The following is a 26,243-nucleotide window of genomic DNA, read 5'->3' as shown; positions in this document are numbered from 1 at the left end:
ATTTTGTAAGAAAAGCGTAAACGTTTTGAAATCTAGCTGGCACTTTACAAAAAAAAAAATTTTTTTTAGACTTTTTTCTTTTCTCCAAAATATTATTTCTATCTGGAACTTAAGACCTCGATATTATGTAAAGTAAAATTTTTGTAATTTTTGTAGGAAAAGGATAAATGTATTGAAATCTAGTTGGCACTTCCTGAAATAATCAAAATTTTCAAAATTCTTTCGTCATAAGCTACAGCAAATTTAATTTTTCTGTGTAAGTGCTACGTTTTAATTCTTCTTTTCACACGTTTCAAGGTTTAAAATTTGGAATGAAGTATTTTTCAATTCTGGAACTTTTTCCTCAACATCTTCATTGTTCACCTTGATACTACTGAAATCAAATGTGAACATGGAAAAAAGTCAAAATTTGTGATCGCGAAAAAACTTTGTATTAAAATTTTGATTTGTGTTCGTAGATTCTTGACTGCTCCTGCCAAAATTTTCCCTTTTTCTGAAATTCTCGACAGTTTTGTACGAAAAAAGTAAATGTTTTGAGATATCATTTTCAAAGACAAAATTTGTGATAACGACAAAAACTTTTTATTAAAATTTTGACTTCTGTTCGCAAAATCTTGACTATTCTTGCCAAAATTCTGGCATTTCATAAGAAATATATAAAAATTTTCAAAATTCGAAATTTAAAGGAATTCGACGCAAACTGTAGCCAGTTTGATTTTTCTGTATTTTTTCACCTTGAGTAAAACCTGAAGTGTTTTGAAATCAAGTGTAAACATAGGAAAAAATGTCAAAAATATGTGACGCCCACAAAAGCTTTTTATTAAAACTTCGACTTTTGTTTCTTGCCAAAATTTTCCTCTTTTTTCTGAAATAACTAAATTTAAATTTTGGACTTGTGTTAGTCAGTTTTCGAACTTTTTCTTCGCCATCTTCATTTTTTCAATTTCAGGTGCGAAACCGTCAAATATTTTGAAATCTGCACTTTGGAAGAAAAAAGTTCTCATATCTTAAAAAGGAAAACAGGACTATTGGCTAACAAAATTGAAGGAACTTAATTTCTTTTCTGAAGAATTTCGAAAAACTTAACTGTTGTAAATTAAGGTCAAGTTCCTTTGACGAAATCTCCAGGAAGCAGACTCAACTCAGCAGCCTTCTGCACTTCCACTCCAAGTGTCGACGCACCAGCTGGCGCCGCGAATAAATAAAACATTCCGATCACTGTGTTTATTTTTATTCAATACGATAGAAAGAACTACGTGTAACAATAAAATAACACTGTTAAATGTTAATACTAACAATTATCTTTATATTCAGACTTACAAATCTTCATAGCCTTTAAAGCGATTAGGTGGGATCGCGTACATGGATCCTCTCGGATAAACATGGTCGAGGGACCAATGGAAACTGTGTTATGGGTATAAATAAGAATAATTTACTCATTACGAACTAACGACTAATTCCCTTATCGACTACAGCACTAAAAATAGTAGGAACTTGAACAGCTGAAGTTAGTCACGTTATGTTTTAGTCGGTCTTATCTTGTACTACTCTAGACTCCTGCTGAAGACGGCGACGTCCAAGGCAAGCAAAAAACGAATTGAAACGGTTACACAAATTTCAGCAAAATTCCCTCCGACAAAAGACGTCAGAGCGATTTTTCACCTCTCATTACCGTCCGGCACCTGCCAAAAGCATTAACCCGAGCCGCGAAGTCGGCGTTTAGAAAGCGCCTCCTACGCCCCAGCCGGCCTTTTTCCACCCGTCCGAAAAAGTCCGATTTTGGGGCCATGTAGGCCGTTTAATAACAAAAGTATAAATAGAAATCAACACAACTTTAATGATCAGTACCCACTCAGCATGTAGGTTTGTGGCGCCGTTTAATGTTTGTACACTTATTAATGTAGTTGGGAACGTTTATTAGCACTCGTCGCCTACGACGTCTACGTTTCATTCTCATCCTTATCACAATCCTCCGGCAGAACGTCGCGTTTCCTCGTCCGCCGAGAAAATCGACGCCCGAGCTAATTGCGAGAGTACGGCAAACCAGTTCGGCTAATTGACCGTGTGAGAACCACTTCAGCGGCAAAAACTGCGCGGCGAACACTCTTAAACTCCTAGAGGCTGGATTCGGCTCGGCGGCGTCAGTTTACGTTCGCCGCGATGCACTTGCATTGCTTGATCCGCTGGACGCGCTTCTTGCGCAGGGGCGGCACCATGGACGGGCACTTCAGGGTGATGGTCACCCAGGTGAACTTGCTGGGCCGGCAGAAGGCGCACGCCTTGAAGGCGGGCCCGTTCTGGTCCTCGTCCTCGGTCTCCTCGCTGGCGGGCAGGTGCCGGTGCCGGCGCTTGGGGTTCTTGGGGATGTAGAAGGAGTTGCACTGGCCGTAGCAGAAGCGGTTGATGACGGTCCGAGTGAGGCAGCCCTCCTCCTTCACCTTGATAATAACAATAATAACAACAATAATAATAATGATTATCGTAATTTTTCAAGGTGGTCAAAAATGGTCGAAAAAATGAAGTTCGTCAAAATAAAATCAAAATTAGTCAAAAAGTTTTTAAAGCCAATTTGTCTTATGTTCACAAAGTTTTAATTTTTTGTCAAAATTTTCTATTTTGATTTCAAGTTGAACAATTTTTTGACACTGTTTTGAATTTTTGTTTTCACCAGATTTCCACCTTTTTTTTTCTTAATACGTGTAGTCATCTTTTCACAACAAGAAACTTAGAACACGGTTAAAATGGTCATTTTTGCAAGGAAATATAGATTTTACAACTATGGGGCGGAGCCTAATTGCAAAATTGATATTTCCTTTTACAAATTTTCCATTTTAAACATGTTTTAAGTTTCATGTTGTGAAAAGAAGTCTACACATATTGAAACAAAAAGGCAAAATGTAAGCCCGCCCACCCGCCCTGTCTCAATTGTGATGATTTTTTCTATTCGTCGTGAGTCAAGGGGGCGGAGCTTAACTGCAAAATACTTATTACTTTACAAGAATTTAAAAACATGTTTTTGAGTCTCGTGTTCAAAGAATACTATGTACAATAAGAAAAAAAGGCAAAATATAAAACCCCGCCCACCCACCCCATCTCAATTGTGATGATTTTTTTATTTCTAGAAACTTTAGTTTTCTTTTTTAATTATTCAAGTTTTATTTGTGTAACACGATTATATAAGAACATATTTCACACGGTAATTTCTCGTAGAAAAATAAAGATTTTACAATTCGACTTACGACGAATAAAAAAAATCATCAGAATTGAAACAGGGTGGGTGGGCGGGCCTTAAATTTGCCTTTTTTCTGAAAAGACGACTACATATACATATTAAGAAAAACGACAAAATATAAGCCCCGCCCACCCACCCTGTCTCAATTCTGATGATTTTTTTTATTCGTCGTGAATCAAGAGGGCGGAGCTTAATTGCAAAATGCTTATTTTTCACGAGAAATTAAAAACATGTTTTTGAGTCTCGTGTTGTTCAAAGAATACTATGTACATTAAGAAAAAAAAAAGCAAAATATAAACCCCGCCCACCCACCCCATCTCAATTGTGATGATCTTTTTTATTTTTAGAAACTTGAAATACGTTTAAAACCGTAAATTTTTTTAAAGAACTATGGATTTTGCAATTAGGCTCCGCCCCTCGATCTGACAACGAATGAAAGATTCAGTACGATTGAGATGGAGACGGATGGGTGTGGCTTCTGTTTTAGTTTTCTTTTTTAATTATTTAAGTTTTATTTGTGTAAGACGATTATTTAAGAACATATTTCACACGGTAATTTCTCGTAGAAAAATAAAGATTTTACAATTCGACTTACGACGAATAAAAAAAATCATCAGAATTGAAACAGGGTGGGTGGGCGGGCCTTAAATTTGCCTTTTTTCTGAAAAGACGACTACATATACATATTAAGAAAAACGACAAAATATAAGCCCCGCCCACCCACCCTGTCTCAATTCTGATGATTTTTTTTATTCGTCGTGAATCAAGAGGGCGGAGCTTAACTGCAAAATGCTTATTTTTCACGAGAAATTAAAAACATTTTTTGAGTCTCGTGTTGTTCAAAGAATACTATGTACATTAAGAAAAAAAAAAGCAAAATATAAACCCGGCCCACCCACCCCATCTCAATTATGATGATCTTTTTTATTTTTAGAAACTTGAAATACGTTTAAAACCGTAATTTTTTTTAAAGAAATATGGATTTTGCAATTAGGCTCCGCCCCTCGATCTGACAACGAATGAAAAATTCAGTACGATTGAGATGGGGACGGATGGGTGTGGTTTCTGTTTTAGTTTTCTTTTTTAATTATTTAAGTTTTATTTGTGTAACACGATTATTTAAGAACATATTTCACATGGTAATTTCTCGTAGAAAAATAAGGATTTTACAATTCGACTTACGACGAATAAAAAAAATCATCAGAATTGAGACAGGGTGGGTGGGCGGGCCTTAAATTTTGCCTTTTTTTTTATTAATATGTGTAGATTTATTTCGAGAACAAGAAACTTAAAAATTATTAAACTTGTAATCAAAATCGAAAATTTGGACGAAAAATTAAGATTTTACGAGAAATATACAGATCATAAAAAATTTGATAATTAACAAAACCACCATGGACTAAAATTTTCTTCAATTTTTTCTATTCTTGAAATATCTGGAGACATTAATATTTATATTTTTTAAATTGTGTTTTTTCTCCAAGATTTGTTGTTTTACTCTCAATAACTCTACAGTTTTCAGAGATTTTTTAAAAATTTTTTCATGATGGTTTTCAGTTTTAATTGAGATTCCAATTTCGTTCTTCAGGTCTTAATTTTTCTCTCCACGAAAAAAGCTTGAGAAGAAAAATTGTAAATCTTCGATGAAACTTCGTGAGAAAAACTAATGAGGCCGAAATTTTGTGAAAACTAAAATTCTAAAATTTGGCAAAAAATTCTTCAAGTTGAAATAAAAATCGAAAATTTCAACCAAAAACTAAAACTTCGTAAGGAAAAATGAAAAAGCATTAAATCTCATGACAACAAAAATCCAAAATTATGTCAAAAAATTATTCAACTTGTAATTAAAGTCGAAAATTTGGACGAGAAATTAAGATTTTACGAGAAATACACATAATAAAACATTTGGTAATTAACAGAACCACCACGAACTAAGATTTTCTTCAATTTTTTCTATTCTTGAAATATCTGCAGACATTAATATTTATATTTTTTAAATTGTGTTTTTTTTTTCTCCAAGATTTGTTGTTTTACTCTCAATAACTCTACAGTTTTCAGAGATTTTTTAAAAATTTTTTCATGATGGTTTTCAGTTTTAATTGAGATTCCAATTTCGTTCTTCAGGTCTTAATTTTTCTCTCCACGAAAAAAGCTTGAGAAGAAAAATTGTAAATCTTCGATGAAACTTCGTGAGAAAAACTAATGAGGCCGAAATTTTGTGAAAACTAAAATTCTAAAATTTGGCAAAAAATTCTTCAAGTTGAAATAAAAATCGAAAATTTCAACCAAAAACTAAAACTTCGTGAGGAAAAATGAAAAAGCATTAAATCTCATGACAACAAAAATCCAAAATTATGTCAAAAAATTATTCAACTTGTAATTAAAGTCGAAAATTTGGACGAGAAATTAAGATTTTACGAGAAATACACATAATAAAACATTTGGTAATTAACAGAACCACCACGAACTAAGATTTTCTTCAATTTTTTCTATTCTTGAAATATCTAGAGATATTAATATTTATATTTTTTAAATTGTGTTTTTTCTCCAAGATTTGTTCTTTTTCTCTCAATAACTCTACAGTTTTCAAATTTTTTTTTATTTTTTCATGACGGTCTTCACTTTTAATTGAGAGTCCAATTTCGTTCTTCAGGTCTCAACTTTTCTCTCCACGAAAAAAGTTTGAGAAGAAAAACTGTAAATCTTAGCCGAGACATCGTGAGAAAAATTAATGAGGCCGAAATTTCATGAAAACTAAAATTCAAAATTTGACAAAAAGTTCTTCAACTTGAAATGAAAATCGAAAATTTCGACCAAAAACTAAAACTTCGTGAGGAAAAATTAAAGAGCTTTAAATCTCGTAAAAACAAAATCTCAAAATTGTGCTAAAAAAAATTATTCAAATTGTAATCAAAAGCGAAAATTTGGCCAAAAAATTAAAACTTTGCGATAAATACACGGACTATAAGAAGATTTAAATAGGAACCACGACGGACCAAATTTTTCTTCAACTTGGAAGAATTTACCATTTTAAACATGTTTTAAGTTTCTTGTTCTGAAAAGGCGACTACATAGACGTATTAAGAGAAACGACAAAATATAAGCCCCGCCCACCCGCCCTATCTCAATTGTGATGATTTTTTTTATTCGTCGTGAATCAAGAGGGCGGAGCTTGGCTGCAAAATACTTATTTTTTTACAAGAAATTAAAAACATGTTTTTGAGTATTGTGTTGTTTAAAGAATACTATGTACATTAAGAGAAAAAAAGGCAAAACATAAACCCCGCCCACCCACCCCATCTCGATTGTGATGATTTTTGTATATTTAGAAACTTCAAACACGTTTAAAATCGTAAATGTTTGTAAAGAACTATGGATTTTGCAATTAGACTCCGCCCCTCGATTTTGACAACGAATGAATTACTACTAAATATTACTATTTAGATTAGGGCAGGTATGGGTGGGGCTTGATCTTTGGTTTTAATTTTTTCTTTATATATTTACATAGTATTCTTTGAATAACACATGTCTTACATGGTAATTTCTTGCAAAGAAATACTAAGGACTTTGCAATTAAATTCTGCTCATTTGACTCTCGACAATTAAAAAAAAATCGTCACAATTTAGATAGGGCGGGTGGGCGGGGCTTAAATTTTGCCTTTTTTCTTGATATATATAGTCGTCTTTTCAGAACAAGAAAATTAAAACATGTTAAAAATGGTAAATTCTTGTAGACAAATATGGATTTTGCAGTTAAGCTCCGCCTTCTTGGCTCACGACGAATAAAAAAAATCATCACAATTGAGATCGGGTGGGTGGGCGGGGCTCACATTTTGCCTTTTTTTTATTAATATGTGTAGATTTATTTCGACAACAAGAAACATAAAGATTATTAAATTTGTAATCAAAATCGAAAATTTGGACGAAAAATTAAGATTTTACGAGAAGTACACAGATCATAAAGAATTTGGTAATTAACAGAACCACCACGAACTAAAATTTTCTTCAATTTTTTCTATTCTTGAAATATCTGGAGATATTAATATTTATATCTTTTAAATTGTGTTCTTTCTCCAAGATTTGTTGTTTTTCTCTCAATAACTCTACAGTTTTCACAGATTTTTTTTTAATTTTTTCATGACGGTCTTCAGTTCTAATTGAGATTCCAATTTCGTTCTTCAGGTCCCGATTTTTCTCTACACGAAAAAAGCTTGAGAAGAAAAACTGTAAGTCTTCAACGAAACATCGTGAGAAAAATTAATGAGGCCGAAATTTTGTCATAACTAAAATTCAAAAATTTGGCAAAAAGTTCTTCAACTTGAAATAAAAATCGAAAATTTCGACCAAAAACTAAATAAAACTTCGTGAGGGAATATTAAAGAGATTTAAATCTCGTAAAAACAAAATCTCAAAATTGTGCCAAAAAAAATTATTCAAATTGTAATCAAAAGCGAAAATTTGGCCAAAAAATTAAAACTTTGCGATAAATACACGGACTATAAGAAGATTTAAATAGAACCACGACGGACCAAATTTTTCTTCAACTTGGAAGAATTTACCGTTTTAAACATATTTTAAGTTTCTTGTTCTGAAAAGGCGACTACATATACATATTAAGAAAAACGACAAAATATAAGCCCCGCCCACCCGCCCTGTCTCAATTGTGATGATTTTTTTTATTCGTCATGAATCAAGAGGGCGGAGCTTAAATGCAAAATACTTATTTTTACGAGAAATTAAAAACATGTTTTTGAGTATCGTGTTGTTCAAAGAATACTATGCACATTAAGAAAAAAAGGCAAAATATAAACCCCGCCCACCCACCCCATCTCAATTGTGATGATTTTTTTTATTCTTAGAAACTTTAAACACGTTTAAAATCCTGAATTTTCGTAAAGAAATAGGGATTTTGCAATTAGGCTCCGCCCCTCGATCTGACAACGAATGAAAAATTCAGTACGATTGAGATGGAGACGGATGGATGTGGCTTCTGTTTTAGTTTTCTTTTTGAATTATTTAAGTTCTATTTGTGTAAGACGATTATTTAAGAACATATTTCACATGGTAATTTCTCGTAGAAAAATAAGGATTTTACAATTCGACTTACGACGAATAAAAAAATCATCAGAATTGAGACAGGGTGGGTGGGCGGGGCTTAAATTTTGGCTTTTTTCTTAATATATATAGTCGTCTTTTCAGAATAAGAAACTTAAAACATGTTTAAAATGGTAAATTCTTGTACACAAATATGGATTTTGCAATAAACCCCGCCCCTCGATTTGACAACAAATGAAAAATTCATCAGAATTGAGAATTAAGACCAGCGCGGGTGTGGGTGGGGCCTAATCTTTGGGTTTATTTTTTTTCTTAATATACATAGTATTCTTTGAACAACACGATACTCAAAATCATCTTTTCATTTCTCGTAGAGAAATAAGGATTTTGCAGTTAAGCTCCGCCCCCTTGCTTCACGACGAATAAAAAAATGCGTCACAAATGAGGTCGGGTGGGTGGGCGGGGCTCACATTTTGCCTTTTTTTATTAATATGTGTAGATTTATATCGACAACAAGAAACTTAAAAATTATTAAACTTGTAATCAAAATCGAAAATTTGGACAAAAAAATAATATTTTACGATAAATGCATAGATCATGCAAAAATTTGGTAACAGAACTTCCATGGACTAAATTTTTCTTAAATTTTTTTCAGTCTTGCAAAATCTGGAGATATTGATATTAATTTTTTTTAAATTGTGTTGTTTTTCAAGATTTCTTATTTTTCTTTCAATAACTGTACAGTTTTCGGAGATTTTTTTCACTAATTTTTATTTTTTCGCGACTTTCTTCAGATTTAATTCAGATCACAAGTTCGTTCTTCAGATCTCGATTTTTCTCTCTACGAAAAAAGCTTGAGAAGAAAAACTGTAAATCTTCGATGAAACTTCGTGAGAAAAATTAATGGGGCCGAAATTTCGTGAAAGCTAAAATTCAAAATTTGACAAAAAATTCTTCAACTTGAAATTAAAATCGAAAATTTCGACTAAAAACTAAAACTTCGTGTGGGAAAATTACAGAGCTTTAAATCTCGTAAAAACAAAAACTCAAAATTGTGCCAAAAAAATTATTCAAATTGTAATCAAAAGCGAAAATTTGGCCAAAAATTAAAACTTTACGATAAATACACGGACTATAAGAAGATTTAAATAGAACCACGACGGACCAAATTTTTCTTCAATTTAGAAGTATTTACCATTTTAAACATGTTTTAAGTTTCTTGTTCTGAAAAGGCGACTACATAGACATATTAAGAGAAACGACAAAATATAAGCCCCGCCCGCCCACCCTATCTCAATTGTGATGATTTTTTTATTCGTCGTGAATCAAGGGGGTGGAGCTTAACTGCAAAATACTTATTTTTTACAAGAAATTAAAAACATGTTTTTGAATATCGTGTTGTTCAAAGAATACTGTGTATATTAAGAAAAAAAAGGCAAAATATAAACCCCGCCCACCCACCCCATCTCAACTGTGATGACTTTTTTTATTCTTAGAAACTCAAAACACGTTTAAAAGCGTAAATTTACGAAAAGAAATATGTATTTTCCAATTAGGCTCCGCCCCTCGATCTGACAACGAATGAAAAATTCAGCACGATTGAGATCGAGACCGATGGGTGGGGCTTCTCTTTTGTTTTTTTTTTTAATTATTACATTTAGCTTTCTTTGTGTAACACGATTACTTAAGAACATATTTCACATGGTAATTTCTCGTAGAAAAATAAAGATTTTACAATTCGGCTTACGACGAATAAAAAAAAATCATCAGAATTGAGACAGGGTGGGTGGGCGGGGCTTAAATTTTGCCTTTTTTCTTAATGCATATAGTCGTTTTCTCAGAACCAGAAACTTAAATCATGTTTAAAATGGTAAATTCTTGTAGACAAATATGGATTTTCCAATAATACGATATTCAAAATCATGTTTTTCAGTTTTCGTAGAGAAATAACGATTTTGTTGATAAGCTCCGCCTTCTTGGCTCACGACGAATAAAAAAATTCATCACAATTGAAATCGGGTGGGTGGGCGGGGCTCACATTTTGCCTTTTTTTTTATTAATATGTGTAGATTTATTTTGACAACAAGAAACTTAAAAATTATTAAACTTGTAATCAAAATCGAAAATTTGAACGAAAAATTAAGATTTTACGAGAAATACACAGATCATAAAAAATTTGGTAATTAACAGAACCACCACGAACTAAAACTTTCTTCAATTTTTTCTATTCTTGAAATATCTGGAGATATTAATATTTATATTTTTTAAATTGTGTTTTTTCTCCAAGATTTATTGTTTTCCTCTCAATAACTCTACAGTTTTCAGAGATTTTTTTTTAATTTTTTCATGACTGTCTTGAGTTCTAATTGAGATTGCAATGTCGTTCTTCAGGTCTCAATTTTTCTCTCCACTAAAAAAGCTTGAGCAGAAAAACTGTAAATCTTAGACGAAATATCGTGAGAAAAATTAATGAGGCCGAAATTTTGTCATAACTAAAATTCAAAAATTTGGCAAAAAGTTCTTCAACTTGAAATAAAAATCGAAAATTTTTAACAAAAACGAAATAAAAGCTCGTGAGGGAAAATTAAAGAGCTTTAAATCTTGTAAAACAAAAACTCAAAATTGTGCCAAAAAAATTATTCAAATTGTAATCAAAAGCGAAAATTCGGCTAAAAAATTAAAACTTTGCGATAAATACACGGACTATAAGAAGATTTAAATAGAATCACGACGGACCAAATTTTTCTTCAACTTAGAAAAATTTACCATTTTAAACATGTTTTAAGTTTTTTGTTTTGAAAAAGCGACTACATAGACATATTAAGAGAAACGACAAAATATAAGCCCCGCCCACCCGCCCTGTCTCAATTGTGATGATTTTTTTTATTCGTCGTGAATCAAAGGGGCGGAGCTTAACTGCAAAATACTTATTTTTTACGAGAAATTAAAAACATGTTTTTGAGTATCGTGTTGTTCAAAGAATATTATGTACATTAAAACAAAAAAAGGCAAAATATAAACCCCGCCCACCTACCCCATCTCAATTGTGATGATTTTTTTTATTCTTAGAAACTTAAAACACGTTCAAAATCGCAAATTTTGTACAGAAATATGGATGTTGCAATTAGGCTCCGCCCCTCGATCTGACAACGAATGAAAAATTCATCACGATTTAGGTCGACACGGATGGGTGGGGCTTCTGTTTTGGTTTTCTTTTTAATTATCACATCTAGTTTTCTTTGTGTAACACGATTATTTAAGAACATATTTCACATGGTAATTTCTCGTAGAAAAATAAGGATTTTACAATTCGACTTACGACGAATAAAAAAAATCATACGAATTGAGATAGGGCGGGTGGGTGGGGCTTATATTTTGCTTTTTTTTTCTTAATATACATAGCCATCTTTTCACAACAAAAAACTTAAAACAAAATCAAGCTTTTCATTTCTTGTAGAGAAATAAGAATTTTGCTCTTAAGCTTCGCCTTCTTGCTTCACGACGAATAAAAAAAATCATCACAATTGAGATCGGGTGGGTGGGCGGGGCTCACATTTTCTATTTTTTTTTATTAATATGTGTAGATTTATTTCGACAACAAGAAACTTAAAAATTATGAAATTTGTAATCAAAATCGAAAACTTTGACAAAAAATTAAGATTTTACGAGAAATACACAGATTTTGAGTAAAAGTTGAATAATGTTTGAACACCACTTAGAATTTTTGTTTTCAGGAGAGATCCAGTTATTTAATTTTTCCTCACGATGTTTTATTCAAGATTTTGACAGTTTTTTTTCTCAAGATTTTCTCGTGGAGAGTAAAATCGAAACCTGAGGAACGAGATTCAGGTTGGAAACTTAATAAAAGCGAAGATATTAAAAATAAAACAAAAATTATTGAAAACCTCTGGAAACTGTAGAGATATTGAGACAATAAAAACAACAGATCTTGAAAATAGCCACAATTTAATAAAGTAATTATATATATTATATCCTCAGATCATGACCGGAAAAAACTGAAAAAAATTCAATCCGCTGTGGTTCAAATTAATGCCGATTTTTTTCCCACCGTAGTTCAAATTAATGCCGATTTTTTTATTATCTGTGGATTTATTCTAAAATTTTAGTTTTTTGTCCGAATTTTCGATTTTTATTTCAAGTGAAAGAATTTTTGCCTCTGAAAATTGTAGAGATATTGAGACGAAACCATCAAATCTTGAAAAAAAAACAATTAAAAAAATATATCTAACTATTAATATCTCCAGATTTCTCAGATCTGGAAAAAAAATGAACAGAATTTAGTTCATCGTGTTTTAATTCAAATTTTCGATTTTTTATTTCAAGTTGAACAATTTTTTTAATATGGTTTTGAATTTTTGTTTTCACCAGATTTCCCAGCTCTTTAATTTTTTTCTAACGATGTTTAATTGAAGATTTTTACAGTTTTTGGTCTCAAGATCGAGACCTGAGGAACGAAGTTTAAGTTGGGATCTATATAAAAATCGAAGATTATCAAAATGAAACATAAATTATTGAAAAAACCTTTGGAAACTGTTGAGATATTGAGACAAAAAAAAAGCCAAATCTTCTTATAGTCTGTATAATGGTACAGTTTGAATTTTTTGACATAACTTTGAATTTTTTTTCGACAAGATTTAATGCTTTTTAATTTTTCCTCCCGAAGTTTTAGTTTTTGATCGAAATTTTCGATTTTTATTTCAAGTTGCTTCATTTTTGCACAAATTTTTGAATTTTAGTTTGCACGAAATAAATATTTAAAAATTGCCGTAAGTTAAATGCGCAATTTCGAAAAAACGAAACCGAAAATCCTTCTGTATCTCCAGCACCCACTCACCTTCTGAATCAGCGGCTCGGTCTTGCACCAGTCCCTCTGCAGATACTCCTTCTTGGTCACGAACAGCGCGTTCTTGCTGCTCTTCAGCAGCTTCCGCCCGTTGAACCCCCGCAAGTCCTGCAGCAGCTCGGTGGCTCGGTACGGGTCGGAGTGGTTATTCCGGCGCAGGAAAAGATTAATATCGACGCGAGGATTCTCGACCCGGGGGACCATCTGCTCGTCGTCCAGAAGCTTGAGCTTCTGGATCTGGAACTCCTGCTCCGGGGGGATATAGTTCTCGTCCAGCTCGTTCTCGAGCAGGTAGCGCTTCTCCTCGCGGGAGGCGTTCTGTTTCTTCTCGGCCAGCAGCCGCTCGACTTCTTTGGTGTTGATGATGTCGAGGATGGACTCGCTGCGGGGGGTGCGCAGGCACGAGCAGAGCCCGGCGACGACGAGGAGCAGGGGGAGGGCCTGGAGCAGCATCTGGAAGGAAGAAGCAACTATGAAACTAGATAGCTACAAAAATTGGTCCAAAGTTATTTTGACAGAACTTCCTTCGCCTCTGAAGTACAGTCCAAAAATAGTGCTTCGCTGAAAAATGATAAATATTGATTTTGAGGAATTTTACTTTTTTGTGATAACTTCTATGGAGTGAAAACAATATAGGAGGTCCTAGTCACAATGTAACACAAAAAAGATAAGACTTATTTCGGCAAATGACATATTCTCTTAGAAAATAGGGGTGGGTGGGCGGGCGGGGCTAGTACTTGCTCAGATAAGACTGATTTTGGCAAATGATATATCCTCTGAGAAAATAGGGGTGGGTGGGCGGGGCTAGTAGTTGCTAAGATAAGATTTTGGCAATTCCTGTAAAGTTTTATCTTACCCTATTTTCTCAGAGTAGACCGTCATTTGCCAAAATGAGACAATCTAATTACTAAAAATTGGAGAAAAATGAGAAACTAATATCTAAAAGTGTTCTCAAAAAATATAAAAATTGGTTCTATTCGAACGGAAAAATGTACTACTACATCAAAAATTATACAGAAAACCAACGTAGATTACGAACTGAAAATCGTTTTTCCGACCATCTTTCTAATAATCGAGGAAAATGAGAAATTATTTCTAAAAAAAAAAATATAAAAATGATTTTACTCGAACAAAAAAGGCGACAAAATATAGAGAATCAAATGTAAATCTTGAATAATAAGTGATTTCTGGGATATCTCTTCAAATAACGAAAAGCCAATATTACACAATTTACTGAAATTTTCCAAAAAAATTATGTAGGTGTGATGAACCTGGAGCAAGAAAAATGGGAATCTTATATCCAAACATTTTTTTTTATATTAAAAGTGGCAGAATTCGATTTTTCAGTTTCTAGATTTTTTATTTATTTGTAATTTTTTGAGTTTTAATGTTACAATTTTAATTCCTTCAATTTTGCAGTTTGTCGATTTTTTATTTTTCAAAAAGTCGACTAAAAATTCTCAAAAAATTGAGGGATGTAGATCTCGACGCGCAGATTCCAAAAATATAGCATGTTAAATCGGTGTGCAATTCGAATTTTTTGAAATTTCTAAAAATTTCGCTATTTCAATAAGCGATTTTGGAAAAACGACTTGAGTTAACGAAGAAATGAGGTCGGAACTGATTTCTGGGGCCCGAAATCTACAAGAAAATCTATTTAGTTAAATTTCGAAAATGGTCGTAACTTACAGTGTGAACTTTCATTTTTGAAAAAGTAGGCTAAAAATTCTCAAAAAATTCAGGATTTCAGATCTTGACGTGCAGATTTCAAAAATATAGCATGTTTAGGGTCGCGGAGCAATATTTTCGAAATATTCGGAGTGAAGTTCGAAGTTTTGCATTTTTTAAATCCTAGTCTCGGAAAAATCCTAAGAAATCCTAAGAAATCTTGAGAAATCTTACGAAATCCTGAGAATTGTTGAGAAATGATAAGGGATCTTCTGAAATTTTAAGAAATTTTGACAAATCCAGAGAAATCCTGAGAAATGTTGAGAAAATTTGAGAAATCCTGACAGTCTCGAGAATGATGACAAATCTTGAGAAAATTTGAAATATCCTAAGAAATCATGACAAATCTTGAAAAATCTTGATAAAACTCGAAAAACGTCGAGAAATTTTTGGGAAATCTTGAAAACCCTTGAGTAATTTTGAAGTCTTGATAAATCTTGAGAAATTTTGAGACATATTGAAAAATCTAGAAAAATTTTGAGAAATCTCGAACTCTAGGAACTTCGAAACCTTGAAAAATCTTGAGAAGCCCTGAGAAATTTTAATAAATCTTGATAAATTTTGAGAAATCTTGAGAAATCCTGAGAATTGTTGATGAATTATGAAAAATCTTGAGAAATTTTAAGAAATTTTGAGAATTCCCGAATTATAGAAACCTTGAGAAATCCCGAGGAATCCTGAGAAATGTTAAGAAATCTTGAAAAATCCTAAGAATCTTTTGAGAATGATGAGAAATCGTAATAAATCTTGAAAAACCTTGAGAAGGCTCGAAATACGTTGAGAATTTTTGGGGAAATATTGACAAATCTGTTGAAATCCAGAAAAACCTTCAGTAATCTTGAAGTATTGATAAATCTCGAGAAATTTTGAGAAATATTGAGAACTCTAGAAACTTCGAAACCTTGAAAAATCTTGAGAAACCCTGAGAACATTTAATAAATCTTCGTAAATTTTGAGAAATCTAGGAACTCTAGGAACTTCGAAACCTTGAAAAATCTTGAAAAATCCTGAAAATTTTGAAAATTTTGAAAATGATGAGAAATCGTAATAAATCTTGAAAACTCTTGAGAAGGCTTGAAAAACGGGGAGAATTTTTGGGGCAATCTTAATAAATCTTGTGAAATCCAGAGAAACATTGACTAATCTTGAAGTATTAATAAATCTTGATAAATTTTGAGAAATCTTGAGAAATCCTGAGAATTGTTGAGAAATTATGAAAAATCTTGAAAAATTTAAAAAAATTTTGAGAAATCTCGAAATATAGAAACCTTGGGAAATCGCGAAAAATCCTGAGAATCTTGAGAATGATGAGAAATCGTAATAAATCTTGAAAAATCTTGAGAAGGCACGAAAAACGTCGAGAATTTTTGGGGAAATCTTGACAAATCTTGTGAAATCCAGAGAAACCTTGAGTAATCTGGAAGTATTGATAAATCTTGACATATTTTGAGAAATATTGAGAACTCTAGAAACTTCAAAACCTTGAAAAATCTTGAGAAACTCTGAGAAACTTTAATAAATCTTGGTAAGTTTTGAGAAATCTTGAGAAATGTTGACGAATAATGAGAAATTTTGAGAAATCTCGGAACTCTAGGAAATTCGAAACCTTGAAAAATCTTGAGAAACACTGAGAAACTTTAATAAACCTTGGTACATTTTGGGAAATGTTGAGAAATGATGAGAAATCTCGAGAAATTTTAAGAAATTTTGAGAAATCTCGAAATATAGAAACCTTGAGAAATCCAGAGAAATCCTAAGAAATGTTGAGAAATCTTGAGAAACGTTGTAATCTCCTGAGAAATCATGATAAATGTTGAAAAACCTTGAGAAGGCCCGAAAAAGGTCAAGAAATTTCGGAGCAATCTTGGGAAATCCTGTGAAATCTTGAGTAATCTTGATAACTCTTGATATATCTTGAGAAATTTTGAGAAACATTGAGAACTCTTGAAAAATGTTGAGAAATCTCGAACTCTAGAAACTTCGAAGCCTTGAAAAATCTTAAGTAACCCTGAGAAATTTTCATTAATCTTGATAAATTTTGAGAAATCTCGAGAAATCCTGAGAATTGTTGAGAAATCTTGAGAAATTTTGTGAAACATAGAAACCTTGAGTAATCTCGAGAAACTTGAAATGTCCTGAGAAATTATTATAAGTCTTGAAAAATTTTGAGAAGATCGAAAAATTTCGGAGAAATCCTGAGAAACCTTGAGTAAACTTGAAGCCTTGATAAATCTTGAGAAATTTTGAGACATATTGAAAAATCTAGAAAAATTTTGAGAAATCTCGAACTCTAGAAACTTCGAAACCTTGAAAAATCATTAGAAACCCTAAGAAACTTTAATAAATCTTGATAAATTTCGAGAAATCTTGAGAAATCCTGAGAAATGTTGAGAAATCTTGAAAAATCCTGAGAATCTTGAGAAAGATGAGAAATCGTAATAAATCTTGAAAAATCTTGAGAAAACTCGAAAAACGTCGCGAATTTTCGGGGAAATCTTGAGAAATCTTGTGGAATTTTAAGAAATATTGAGAATTCTTGAAAAATTTTGGGAAATTTTGAGAAATCTTGGACCTTGAAATTTCGAAATCTGGAAATCTCGAAATTTCGAAATCCTGAAACTTTGAGAAACCTCCAGAAACCTATTGAAAACTCGAAAAAATCTCATAGAAGTCTTGAGAAATCTTGAATATTCTTGAGAAATCGTGAAAAACTCTGAAAATATATAGAAACCTCGAACCACGAAACCTTGAGAAATTCTAAGAAATCTAGAGATATCTTGAGAAATCTTGAGACACCTTAAGAAATTTGAAGAAATCCTGAGAAATCCTGAAAAGTGTCGAGAAATCTTGAACTTGTAAATTTTAAGAAGTCTCGAAAAATCCTGAAAAATCCTGGGAAGTGTCGAGAAACCTCAAAATTGTCTCGAAGAAATCTTGAGAAATCTCGAAATCTCGAAACGTGGAAACGTGTAGAAATATTGAGAAATCCTGAGAAATCTTGAGAAATCTTAGAGAAATTCGAATTTTTTGAAATTTCAATTTTTTTTCAGTACTTCTTAAGATAAAACTGATTTTGGCAAATTATATACTCTGCAAAATAGAGGGTGGGTGGGCGGGGCTAGTACTTGCTACGATATAATTGATTTTGGCAAATGAGATACCTTCTAGGAAAAGAGAGGGCGGGTGGGCGGGGCTAGTACTTGCTAAGATAAGACTGGTTTTAGCAAATGACGTATCATCTAAAAATTTATTTAAATTATCACAAGAAAAGTCACTAGAGTTACCAAAGCACTTTCAAATTCTTTCCAAACAGAAATACCTAGAACCTCAAGATTGTTTTAAATTTTTCAAAAAAAAACGGGCCCAAAATTAACCCAGAAACAAGTCAGGTTAGAATTTTCCTATAACAGAACACCAAAGTCCCTGAAATGGGCTCCCAATAGAATGGGTACCCAAACGTCGACTTTTTCAAATTCGTAAAAAGTAAAAGTTTAGTCGTTTATTCTGAAAAAATTCAAGGATATCGATCTCGACTCCCTGATTCCTAAAATATAGCATGTTTATGGTCACGGACAAATATTTTAGAAATATTCGGGGTGAAACTCAAATTTCGATATTTGAGTACTTGTTAAGATGAAACTGATTTTGGCAAATTACATAGCCTCCAAGAGAAGAGAGGGTGGGTGGGCGGGGCTAGCTCTTGCTCAGAAAAGACTGATTTTGGTAAACGCCATAGCCTCTGAGAAAATGGGGGGCGGGTGGGCGGGGCTAGTACTTCTAAGAACATTCTAAAAAAGAACATTTGGCGCCCCGAGAAAGTTTTACATTTTTAAAAAGACAGTTGAGATCCCCGAGAAGATTTTCCATAAAAAAAGACATTTGACGCTCCCGAGAAGCCTTTGCATTAACAAAAACAGTTGAACTTGTAGGTTTTATTAGTGCACAAACGGGCGACGAGACCAAGATTTCGTAAAATAGATCCTCATTGGCAGCGACCGAGTCAGTAAATTTTAATGACTTTGGCTTCGCGGTGGCACTGCGTATCTAGCGACATTCTGCCTGTTTTCGTCGTCGTTGCATAAATCAAGATTTGTGGACTGCATTCACAGTATTGAAAGTCATCGGGCATTTCCTCAACCTTTAAAAATTGATAGTGTTCCATAAAATTATTTTTAATCGAGCGTGAAAAACCAAAATGTGCCAATTGGCGCAATTTCTAACAGTATTTTAAACCTCATTTAACATACCTACACTTCAAACTTAATTTTGGTTATTACCAAGTGTCCACGGATATAGACGGAACGACTTTACAATCGCCGGTTAACCAAAGTTACAAAAACAATCTAAAATAATTTCGCTAGCGAAAAATATGAGCCATCAACACCGAAAAATGATTCACCCACTCTGATTTAAAATCCTCATCTCCTAAACAGTGTTTACCGAAAACTCGCTAATCCTGTTTAAAGTTTACGCGCTTTACATAAATCACGGAGAAATAACAAGTTTAATTGGTTTAGATGAAAATGTGACTTTTTTAAATGATATGCTGCTTCTTGTTTATGTGATGATTTAGGGGCCATATAATTGTATATTTGCACGATCTCTGGGCCCACACGAAATCGGACAGGTTTGCATTCAATCTCCTCAAAAGTTGATGGGTGGGTTGGCGTAATTGGCTGTAACATTTTTGGTCCTTTTTTAATTGGATGACACCCTCACTCCGCATTCCGGAGCGGAGTCGTCACGTTTGTTGTGATTTTGGCCCATTAATTAGCGGGTTTTAACGGACCGTTGAGCGATTAGAAAAATTTATTGAGATTGTTTTAATTTAGGAGCTAATAATGTTTTGGTGTAAATTTTGGGTTTTCGAAGTGGAATTATTTTAGGTTAAATAACGAGTAAACAGAGTGGATTTGTTTGGGTGTTGGGAGGCATAAAAGTCGAATTTTGTATCACAATTCTGGAATTTTTTTTCAACAATCTGTAATATCTTTTTCTATGTACAGGCAGTTCATTTTATCTGTTCACAATTTTTGCATAGGCAACATATTATACACCCTAGAGACGGGTAGATAGGATGCAGTGCAAACAATTTATTTACAGCACATTATCAACGGGAATACAGTACATCGGAAGAATGTCACGTAGATATTTGTTTGATTTCAATGAGTTTATCGCCCCAAAACAGATGACTAAAATTATTCATAAGCCTCCATTGAACAAAATATTCTGAATGTTATTATTATAATTCTTACCTTATCATTATTTTATTGTTATAAAGACGAGCGTATTTTCACATTTTCCAGAAAATGGGGTGGCTCGTTTTTAATTTCATCAATAATAAATTGACTGATTCATTAATTTTTTTGGGTCACCTGTTTAAGCAAATCTAAAAAATTTGAATGCAATGATTAAAAGTCTGTCCATATTTTGCACAGTTGCGAAAGAATTTATTCGGCAAAATTTTGAGATGCCGTAATCAATTTTTTGGGGTCGATAAACAGATACATTTTCATTAAAAAGTTACCACGCTTACAATAACTTCAAAACGTCAAGATTTCAAAGCATTCGGTTTTGCAGATTCCAAATTAAATGTCAAAATGTTGTTTCCTAATTTTGATTTTTTTTCCAAAAATCTGGACTCATAAACTATATGTGTCAGACTATGTTATTTGATACAATTTAAAAGGATTTCTCAAGATTTCTCAAAATTTATCAAAATTTATGAAAGTTTCTCAAAGTTTCTCAAGATTTTCAAAGTTTCGAAGTTTCTAGAGTTCGAGATTTCTCAAAATTTTTGTAGATTTTTCAATATGTCTCAAAATTTCTCAAGATTTTTCAAGATTTTTCCTCTCAGAAAAATATCTTGAGAAGGCTCGAAAAACGTCAAGAAATTTAGTGGAAATCTTGAGAAACCTTGAGTTATCGTGAAGTCTTTATAAACTTTGAGAAATTTTGAGAAATATTGAGAAATCTTGAAAAATTTTGAGAAATTTCGAACTCTAGTAACTTCGATCTCTTGAGAAATCTTGAGAAACCCGAGAAATTGTGAAAAATTTTTATACATTTTGAGGAATCTTGAGAAATCCTGAGAATTTTTGAGAAATGGTGAGAAATCTTGAGAAATTTTAAGGAATTTTGAAAAATCTCGAAATCTTGAAATATAGAAACCTTGAGAATTCCCGAGAAATCCTGAGAAATGTTGGGAAATCTTGAAGAATCCTGAGAATCGTGAGAACGATGAGAAATCTTGAGAAACCTTGAAATGTCCTGAGAAATCATGATAAATCTTGAAAATTCTTGACAAGGCTCGCAAAACGTCGAGAACTTTCGGGGAAATCGTGTGAAATCTAGAGAAACCTTGAGTAATCTTGAAGTCTTGATAAACTTTGAGAAATTTTGAGAAATATTGAGAAATCTTGAAAAATTTTGAGAAATTTCGAACTCTAGAAACTTCGAAATCTTGAGAAACCCTGAGAAATTGTGAAACATTTTGATACATTTTGAGGAATCTTGAGAAATCCTGAGAATTTTTGAGAAATGGTGAGAAATCTTGAGAAATTTTAAGGAATTTTGAGAAATCTCGAAATCTTGAAATGTAGAAACCTTGAGAAATCCCGAGAAATCCTGAGAATCGTGAGAATGATGAGAAATCTTTAGAAACCTTGAAATGTCCTGAGAAATCATGATAAATCTTGAAAATTCTTGACAAGGCGCGAAAAACGTCGAGAACTTTCGGGGAAATCGTGTGAAATCTAGAGAAACCTTGAGTAATCTTGAAGTCTTGATAACCTTTGAGAAATTTTGAGAAATATTGAGAAATCTTGAAAAATTTTGAGAAATTTCGAACTCTAGAAACTTCGAAATCTTGAGAAACCCTGAGAAATTGTGAAAAATTTTGATACATTTTGAGGAATCTTGAGAAATCCTGAGAACTTTTGAGAAATGGTGAGAAATCTTGAGAAATTTTAAGGAATTTTGAAAAATCTCGAATTCTTGAAATATAGAAACCTTGAGAGATCCCGAGAAATCCTGAGAAATCTTGAGAAACCTTGAAATATCTGAGAAATCATGATAAATCTTGAAAGTTCTTGACAAGGCTCGAAAAACGTCGAGAAATTTCGGGGAAATCTTGAGAAATCTAGTGAAATCTTGAAAATTCTTGAGAAGTCTTCAGAAATCTTGACAAATCTCGAGAAGGTTCGCAAAACGTCGAGAACCTTAAGGGAAATCGTGTGAAATCTAGAGAAACCTTGAGAAATCTTGAAAACTTTTGAGAAATTTCGAACTCTAGCAACTTCGAAATCTTGAGAAATCCTGAGAATCTTTGAGAAATGGTGAGAAATCTTTAGAAATTTTAAGGAATTTTGAAAAATCTCGAATTCTTGAAATATAGAAACCTTGAGAGATCCCGAGAAATCCTGAGAAATGCTGAGAAATCTTGAACAATCCTGAGAATCGTGAGAATGATTAGAAATCTTGAGAAACCTTGAAATGTCCTGAGAAATCATGATAAATCTTGAAAATTCTTGACAAGGCGCGAAAAACGTCGAAAAATTTCGGGGAAATCTTGAGAAATCTAGTGAAATCTTGAAAAGTCTTGAGAAGTCTTCAGAAATCTTGAAAAATCTCGAGAAGGCTCGCAAAACGTCGAGAACTTTCGGGGAAATCGTGTGAAATCTAGAGAAACCTTGAGAAATCTTGAAAAATTTTGAGAAAATTCGAACTCTAGAAACTTCGAAATCTTGAGAAATCTTGAGAAACCCGGAGAAATTGTGAAAAATTTTGATACATTTTGAGGAATCTTGAGAAATCCTGAGAATTTTTGAGAAATGATGGGAAATCTTGAGAAATTTTAAGGAATTTTGAAAAATCTCGAATTCTTGAAATATAGAAACCTTGAGAGATCCCGAGAAATCCTTAGAAATCTTGAGAAACCTTGAAATGTCTTGAGAAATCATGATAAATCTTGAAAATTCTTGACAAGCCTCGAAAAACGTCGAGAAATTTCGGGGAAATCTAGAGAAATCTAGTGAAATCTTGAAAATTCTTGAGAAGTTTTCAGAAATCTTGACAAATCTCGAGAAGGTTCGCAAAACGTCGAGAACTTTAAGGGAAATCGTGTGAAATCTAGAGAAACCTTGAGTAATCTTGAAGTCTTGATAAACTTTGAAAAATTTTGAGAAATATTAAAATAAATAAATAAATATAATAAATATTGAGAAATCTTGAAAAATTTGGAGAAATTTCGAACTCTAGAAACTTCAAAATTTTGAGAAATCTTGAGAAATCCTGAGAATTGTTGAGAAATCCTGAGAATTTTGAGAATGATGAGAAATCTTGAGAAACCTTGAAATGTCCTGAGAAATCATGATAAATCTTGAAAATTCTTGAGAAGCCTCGAAAAAGGTAGAGAAATTTCAGGGAAATCTTGCGAAATCTTGTGAAATCTCGAGTAATCTTGAAAATTGAATATTTGGCTGACAGAAATAAGTTGTCTTACTGTTACTATCTATGCGTTCATTATTGTTTAAAAATAATATTCAAGCACTTTTACAAAGTCTATGATGGTGTTTTTAAAATCGGAACGAGAAAAGAATCTTTTATTCGTAATTGCTTTCCTGGGAATGAGTAATAATAGTTTAGATAGATAGATAGATAGATAGATAGATAGATAGATAGATAGATAGAAGCTTTATTGTTAATACTTAAAAAAGTTTACAAACGTCCAGAATAATTTTACATACAATTAGTGTAATAAACAAAATAACATTATAAAGTAATAAATAAAATATTTATGTTAACTAAAAGTTACATTACGTATTTTAAGCCTAAATTCATCAATAGAATAGAATGCATTTTTAAGAAGAATGGCTTTGATAATATTTTTAAAAGATGAATACTCTAATATTTTAATGCATTCTGGCAGTTCATTGTATAAACGAACACAGAAATAATTGCTACTATTTTGTGTGCGGTTTAGTCGAAGAAACTCGGGTCTTAATAAATGACGGTTTCTGGTGGCATATGTATGTTTAGCACAGTCATAATCAGTCCTGTTCTGGTAGACAAATAATAGACACTGGAAAATATATACAGATGGTAGTGTTAGGATCTTTAATTTGATGAAGGCAGGGCGACAGTCATCACGATAACCTAAATGGTCTAGTTCTATTTAAAATCTCCGATGAGTGATGAAACTTAAAAAAACCATTTCGTGTCATGTTTAAAACGCAAGCATCAACAATAAATAAAACTTCTAAAGTGGGTTAAATTCACGAAGTTTAAGGTATTTGCTTCAACCACTCTGTCTTTTTTATTTTGAACGTCGTCACGATCTTGTTTAGATCAAAAAAATTCAGAACACACGTCAAAATTTATAGCTAAGTCAGCTATGATCAGACCGGTTCTAACCTAACCTGACCTGACTTGGTTTGTATGTACTAAAATTTTTGTTTATAGATTTTTATTTTTGAAACTCAGCTAATCCTTTCGCTTTTGGCACACTCCGTCATACAAAGTTGTCACCATTCCATACAAAGTATATTTTCTCCAATTACGTGCCGCTTAATGCTCTCCCGTTCACACTTCTAATTGCTGTATATTTTGATTTATGCTCAAGTGTGGGATAACTAATTAGATCCGCTGGCAGCAAACCGGCGACTTCGTTCCACTTTCAGCGCCTCGACTTCCGCCAGCAGATCCTCTCCCGGAAAATCCGTCCGAACTTCTCGCCACCCACCCATCCTTCCACACACTCCCGATAAAATCGCGCTTCCCACTCGTCCCCAAATCCAAAACCTCCACTCCAAATGGGCATTTTCGCGCCGCTTCGTCGCCGCGCAAACCGTTGCTCGTCAAAGTGTCGTATTTTTCCGCACAGATTGTATGCAAATGCCCATTGACGGTGAGCCGTAAACTGTCTCCAATAGGAATGGTGGCGGCCCACGTGCCGGCACAAGACGGACTGTCACGGCAGGATTATTATGCAGGTCGATTAGCCCCCCTTGGCCACACCGACATCCAATTATGTGGAGATAGTACGTGTCTGCGGAGTATCCGGTGACCGGAGGAAATCTGGCGGGCCATCTCGCATGAATGGAGCGGCCATGGGTGTAGGCGATACCCATAAGGCCGTGGGTGGGCGGCGCGTAGGGACCCAGCGCTGGATGCACTAACCTGCTGGCGGACAGGGGCGGACTGGCTAGGCCAAGGTATAAGAATCGGCAAGGTGTAAGAGTTGTGCGGCTCGAAACGGAACCTGCTCGCGCAGTGACGTCACTCTATATACCCCTAAGCACACAGTGATTGGAACTTACTATTAAAAAGTAATGCATTACAATTACTCATTATTCAGTAACAATAGTAATTCATTACAATTACAAATTACTTTTAAAATGTAATACATATCTTAGTACTAGCCCCGCTCACCCACACTTTATTTTTTGCCAAAATCAGTTTTATCTTAAGAACTACTGAAATATCGAAATTTTTCGAAATCGCAAGATTCGAAGATTTCTCAAGATTTCTCAAGTTTTCTCCGGATTCTTTGAAGATTTCACAGAATTTCTCTGAGGTTACACAAGATTTCTTCGAGACAATCCTGAGGTTTCTCGACACTTCCTAGGATTACTCAGGATTTCTTCAAATTTCTTAGGGTGTCTCAAGATTTCCCAAGACTTCTCTAGATTTTTTAGAATTTCTTAAGGTTTCGTGGTTCGAGATTTCTATATTTTTTCAAAATTTTTCACGATTTCTCAAGAATCTTCAAGATTTCTCAAGACTTCTATGAGATTTTTTCGAATTTTCAATAAGTTTCTGGAGGTTTCTCGACGTTTCAAGATTTCGAAATTTCGAGGGCCAAGATTTCTCAAAATTTCTCAAGATTTCCCTGAATTTCTCAAGATTTCTCAACATTTCTTGGCGTTCCCAGGTTTCGAGATTTCTCAAAAACTGTTCGAGGCATTTAAGAGGTTTCTCGAGACTTCTCAAAAATTTCTCACGATTTGTCAAAATTTCTTAAAGTTTACAAGTTACGAGATTTCTCATGATTTCTCTTGAAATTTCTCCGAAAATTCCGCGAGATGTCCTGTAGATTTCTCAGGATTTCTCCAATTTTCTCATGGTGTCTCAAGTATGCTCAAGACTTCTCTAGATTTCTTTGAATTTCTCGAGGTTTCTACGGATTCTTTCAAGATTTTTCAGAATTTCTGAGATTACTCAAGATTTCTTCGAGACAATCTTGAGGTTTCTCGACACTTCGTAGGGTTACTCAGGATTTTTTGAGATTTCTTAAAGTTTACAGGTTGCAGATTTCTGAACACTTTTCAGGATTTCTTAGGATTTCTTTAAATTTCTTAGGGT

The 26,243-nt window shown here is 33.2% G+C and overlaps 1 protein-coding gene across 2 annotated transcripts in view; it reads right to left on the bottom strand.

Moving 5' to 3' along the window:
- Positions 1-1,215: 1,215 nt before the first annotated feature.
- The window catches only part of LOC135140877 (DAN domain family member 5-like), a 53,221-nt gene continuing 28,193 nt past the window's right edge, over positions 1,216-26,243 (bottom strand). For both annotated transcript variants that reach the window (XM_064071605.1, XM_064071606.1), the window contains exons 2-3: positions 13,143-13,604; positions 1,216-2,438 (exon numbers count right to left, since the gene is read on the bottom strand). In XM_064071605.1, the coding sequence (XP_063927675.1) occupies positions 2,142-2,438; positions 13,143-13,604 (759 nt within the window). In that variant the 3' untranslated portion in view covers positions 1,216-2,141. The remainder of the gene's footprint in view (positions 2,439-13,142; positions 13,605-26,243) is intronic.

The sequence above is a fragment of the Zophobas morio genome, unplaced genomic scaffold (assembly GCF_036711695.1).
Source record: "Zophobas morio isolate AGI-343-1 ecotype UQ-CSIRO unplaced genomic scaffold, CSIRO_AGI_Zmor_V1 ptg000041l, whole genome shotgun sequence".
Lineage (NCBI taxonomy): Eukaryota > Metazoa > Arthropoda > Insecta > Coleoptera > Tenebrionidae > Zophobas > Zophobas morio.
Note: the sequence above shows the minus strand (reverse complement) of the source record. Positions and strands in the feature narration are given on the sequence as shown.